Source organism: Lontra canadensis, unplaced genomic scaffold (assembly GCF_010015895.1).
Source record: "Lontra canadensis isolate GAN:19392208 unplaced genomic scaffold, GSC_riverotter_1.0 scaffold107, whole genome shotgun sequence".
In the NCBI taxonomy this organism is placed as follows: Eukaryota; Metazoa; Chordata; class Mammalia; order Carnivora; family Mustelidae; genus Lontra; species Lontra canadensis.
This window is the reverse complement of record NW_022631101.1, coordinates 3,205,005-3,210,321: the sequence shown is the minus strand read 5'-3', so window position 1 is coordinate 3,210,321 and position 5,317 is coordinate 3,205,005. Positions and strand designations below refer to the sequence as shown.

Here is a 5,317-nt window from a genome sequence, read left to right as displayed (position 1 = left end):
CGGTTCCTCCAAAGCTCAGATGAAATTCACCTTTAGAAAATCCTCCGACCCAAGGAGGGGAAAAGGAGACGTGAAACAGGCAGGTGGCCTTCCGTTCACGCACCAAATACGCCCATTCTCACCGTCCGGAAGAATGTATGAGTGATGAAATGTCTTTAAGAAGAAACTAGGAGAAGAGAAGAAGATGAAAAAGAAGAAAAAAAAATATATATGTATATGTATCAAAGAGCCCCCTAACCTATCATACAAAATCTGACCTGGGAAATCTGTAACATGCCAAGTGGATTGTTTTAATTGAACTGGACAGTTGGCCTAAGCTTCCACGATGGGGCTGCTTAAAAGACTGTCTTTGGATTTTCTAGAAGGATCTCTAGACATACACTAAGCAAGTGTCCCAAACAGAAGGTATGGAATTGAGCCTTCCCACCTGTGTCTGTTCAAGGGCACCTCGAGGCCGACCTCACCAGGACCCCCCACGTCAACCGCCAAGGGTGGTTTAATTCCATCCCGGGGCCCCCTCTTGGTGCCCGTGTCTGGAGTCTGGGGCTCGTGGTTTAAAACGGCAGCTGGGTTGAGGGTTACTAAGACCTACTGAACCGCCCCCCCCAGAGAGCGAGGGGACCCTCTTTGGGGCAGGGAGAGGCAGGGACGCAGGTGGGCTGCTCGCCCTTGAGCCCAGAGGGGCCACTGCCTTTGGAGGGAGGCCCGACCCCGCAGATGCCGGAGAGGGTTTTCTACAAGATCTGAAACTTCCAGGCACTCTGGTCCTTGTAGTCCAAAGAATCCATAGGGTTGTAGGTGAACTTCCAGGTGCCTGTGGGGTCCTTGAACTCCAAGCTGTCCACGGGGCTGTAGGTGCCGTAGCTCTGGCCAGACAGGGAGGTGGGGGACTGAGCCAGGGAGGGCCCCACAGAGGGGCCAGAAAGGGGGCTGAGAGCCGGGCCCCCCAACTGGGGCACCATAGGTGAAAGGTAGGGATCCAGGCCGCTGAAATAGGAGCTCGGAGACCCGTAGGCTGAGGGGGAAGAGCAGAACGCAGAGGCCGGGGCGTAGGTCATGGCGTAGGGTGCGGAGGTCAGAGGCGGCCCCGAGGCCACCAGGCCCGCCCGCTGGGCGTCGGGCAGCGGGGACTCTGAGGCCGGGCTCCAGATGGACACCGTGGCCACGGCCGTGGTGGGGGAGCCCGAGGGGCCGGGGAGAGGGGGGCTGTAGGAGTCTGAGATGCCCAGTGGGTCTGGACAGACGTCCGAGGAAGATCTCGGTGACATTCCTGCCTTCCTCTTGGCAGGCCGGGCCTTGGTCTGTGCGCCCGGGGGCTGCGGCTGCTGCTTCTGCTGCTGGCGCTGCTGGCGGCATTTCGCTCTGCGGTTCTTGAACCAAACCTGGGGGGACAAGGGGAGATGGGGTGGGTGAGTGGGGAGGGAGCCCGGAGAGCCCCCACGGTGCCCTGAATGATGGCGTTTATGGGGGAGGCACACCCCAATCACACCTCCGCACCTTGCCGTCGGTTATGGGTCACCCCGTCTGTCCATCCGACCTACCGTTCATATCTGCAATTATCCACACACGCACAGTCATAGGCACACACGTATCATCACACATGCACGTGTGCAGGTAATCATGCACACACACACCCAATCACACGTACGCACGTATGTACACTTATCCATCCTTCCGCACAATTAATCACCACGCACGAACTACGACTTTGGGGATGCCTCAGTGGACGGACCTTCTTGTCAAGGGCAACAGGTTATATACATTGACAGTAAGTATGCTGCATAGTATTTTAGATGGAGATCAATACTTGGGAAGACCCAGCAGAGTGGGAGGAGGGAGCAGCAGGGTAGGGCCCCCGGAGACATTGCGCCTTTAAGTGCGAGGGTACGTCTAGGTCTCACTGATGGACACGGTGACCTGATCGGTCAATAAACAAAGACTTGAGCAAAGTGATGGAATAAGCTCCTCCAGGTAGAAGGAACCGCGAGTGCAAAGGGCCTGGGGCCGGTGTGTGCTTAGCAGGTGAGTTAGAGGAAGAACCGGCAGATGTGGCTGGCAAAGAGGGTGGAGGGAGGGGTGAGGGGCAGTAACGGGGGCGAGGGGTCATAATCGGGCCATGCATGACTTTGGGTGTTACTCTAGGACTACTCCCCCTCCCTTCACTCTGGGTCCCAGGAAGGGCTGGAAGGCGCCCAGGGCTCAGACAACCCCACCTGAACCCGGGACTCCGGCAGGTTGATCTTCAGAGCCACTTCCTCGCGAGCATACACATCCGGGTACTGAGTCTTGGCGAACAGGGCCTCCAGCTCCTCCAGCTGGCTCCGGGTGAAGGTGGTCCGCTCCCGCCGCTGCTTTCTCGGGGCACCTGAAGCAGGGACAGGACAATAGGACCATCGCGGGACCTGGACCTGCCAGTCTCTTTGTCCACCGGCAGGAGGTCCTGAGGTCTTGTGGAATGCCGAGAAGCCCTCTCTGGGCATTCATCTGCCCACCTACTTCCTGACCTTGTAGACCTCACTCTGTCCCCCTGCGAAATGGGGCCCTTCTTTGCCCGTCATCTTGGAGCTCATGCCTCACCCCAAGAACTGGCATTAGCCCTGTAAGGAGGTGTATGTGTTCGGTTTTTATACCCTTTCTAAAATTTCCTATGCACGAAGGCATGTCCAATTGAAACACACAATCGAGAATATTCAGCTCCTTCTAGTGTAGAAGAGTGACAGGTCCACCTAGAGGGAACCCTTCCTAAATTGTTATGAACGCCCCTACACTTTCCTGCACCCCTAAAGGACGTGGAGAAGTGTTTGGCAAATTGCAAATGACTACATACAGTCAGTATGTGACTCTAATATTACCCTGGCAAATTCCCAGCTTCTTCCTGAGGATAAGGGACCCCAGGGGCCACCGAGAGCTGGAGGGAGGTAGCATCCGGAGAAGGATGGTACTCACTTGGGTAGGACACAGCTTGGTGCATCAGATCCACGCTGGGACCACTCAAGGCCAAGGCATTGACCGAGTAGTGGGGCCCCGGGTTCATATACGCCATCATGATCTTTGGGGACACCGCGGCCCAGGTCCACGGCCCTGCAAGAGAGGAGGAGGTGCTCAGGCACTTCCCAGGTACCACGTGGTGCCCGACAGGCTCAGGTCCAAGTCCTGCTTCAGACTCTTCTTAGGTGTGTGCCCGTGAGCACGTATCTCTCTGTGCCTCAGTTTCCCCACCTATTGCCCTCCATTTAAGATGGGCAAAGCTTCCCCAAAACCCCGTCCGCATCAGCAGCTAAAACTGGAATGCCCATCCTAGGCCCCAGAAAAGATGTCCAGCCCCGCAGAGAATCACGGACAGCAGGGCGACCCCTTGCTTTGGACCGGGAGGTTTCTAGAGACGTGGGCATTTCCCCCATAAACACCGGAAGCGTCGCGCACAAACTGGGATGGCAGAACAGACAAGTGAAAGGCGATCTTCCACGACCACGTGTGACCCATCAGGTGGGCAAAGGAAAAAAGGAGGTCCTTTAGCCCCAGTGCCAGCCTGGGTGCAGAGAAGCAGGCGCTCCCGTGCCCGGTCAGGAGCAGCGTCGGAATATACTGGAAGCATTGATCAAAGTGAAATACCATCTTTCCTCTCCCCGTCATACACCCCTCCCCGGGGCTGTTTGCCTTCAGGGCAACTCCGCCCCCTCCAGGGAAAATGGGAATGCAAACAGCATTTCCATCCTTAGGCGGCTGGGAGGGGAAATGCGCGACGCCTTACCAGCTCCTTAAACGAGCCCCTGACACCGCGGTCAGTGCCGCGCAGCGAACAGCAGGGGGCGCCCCTTCCCACTTGCAAGCGGATGTTTGCACAGACTCCAAGCGGGCACTGCGTGCCCACGTGTCCAGTCGCCCAAATGTGGAAGCAGCCCCTACGCCCACCAAAGGGGAGGTAGGAAGTAAATGTTGCAAGTAGATGATGGCACATGTATTCAAGGGAATTCCATGATGTCACTAAAAAGTGTAAGGCTGCAGCGAACTGATTCTTAAAGTTCTCTAGCAAATAGTTAGGAGAAATGATCCCGAATTTGGCAATAAGAGGGGACACAGTGTCATTTCTAGATCATCCTGGAAGCCTGTTTCACGGAACCCCTCCCTGCCGGAGGGTTAGTTCATCTTCTAAGGGACCAGATCTCTGTTCAGGTTGCTATTTGCTATGGATCAGCGTGGGGAGTCTGATAAGGTAAACGGTAACTTGCAAGAAGTTTGCTTGCAAAAGGTTTGTCTCCGGCAGAAAGGATGACCTTAGGGGTACAGAGGATTCGCTCTCCTGCTGTCCAGTTTCCTTTCTGTTTTCCACACGTTCCCTGAAGAACGGTATTAGCCTGTATTCCTTGACTTCTCCCTTGGAAACAGCTGGTCTCCTCATTTAATAACTTAAATAAATCTTTAATCAGGTTTTTCAATTTTGTTAAAATTAAAAGCACCTGGGGTGCTCAGTCAGTTAAGTGTCTGCTTCGGCTCAGGTCATGATCCCAGGGTTCTGGGATCGAGTCCCACATCGGGCTTTCTGCTCGGCAGAGAGCCTGCTTCCTCCCTCTCTCTGCCTGCCTCTCTGCCTACTTGTGATCTGTCAAATAAATAAATAAAATCTTTTTAAAAAGATATTTAATTTTATATATATTAGATGATATATACATATGCAACATATATTATATATTGTCAAAGGAAAAGATACGGTGCTGAACAGTGCGGATAGCAGGCTACCATCCGTGACTTTTAAAACAAGGCAGCAAGTATATATAATATATTGTGTATATATATATATATATATATATATATATATATATATATATATACAAGCATATGTATGCACAGAAAATTGCCAGGAAGAACACAGGATCTGCTAGAAGTGAGGCTCTCTGGAGAAATGTGCTATATCCAAGCCTCGTTTCTTCAATTTGGATTGCCTCGTAACCATACAGACATATAAGCTTTTCAAGAACAAAGGCAACAGAAAAGTCTAAACAAAACAAAAAACCCTAAGAACCTTTCCGGCGCTCCCTATGACCCCCACTAAGATAGCCTCGAAGAGGCTCCCAGTCTCTCTGGGTGTGCGCATAAGCCTTCCCCTGGGCCACGAATGCCTCTTGTCCGGTCCCTGTCACAGCTAACCCCATCTCTTCCTGCAGGCTCCAACTCCACATCCCACACGCTAACCTGGATTTCTCTTGCTCCCTCTTTCTGTCTCTCTCTCTCTCACACACACACCCCAATATTTCAGAAATAAATAAAAGTAAAAAACAGAAGACTTTTGCCTTAGCTCCTTCCCCCTTTCTGCTCCCAC

General features: G+C 53.2%; 1 protein-coding gene across 1 annotated transcript; it reads right to left on the bottom strand.

Moving 5' to 3' along the window:
- Nucleotides 1-734: 734 nt before the first annotated feature.
- On the bottom strand, nucleotides 735-3,046 carry LOC116856084 (cone-rod homeobox protein). The gene is made up of 3 exons (XM_032839302.1): nucleotides 2,947-3,046; nucleotides 2,214-2,365; nucleotides 735-1,382 (listed from the first exon to the last, which is right to left on the bottom strand). The coding sequence occupies exons 1-3, from the start codon at nucleotides 3,044-3,046 to the stop codon at nucleotides 735-737; spliced, it is 900 nt and encodes a 299-aa protein (XP_032695193.1).
- Between the last annotated feature and the right edge of the window lie 2,271 nt (nucleotides 3,047-5,317).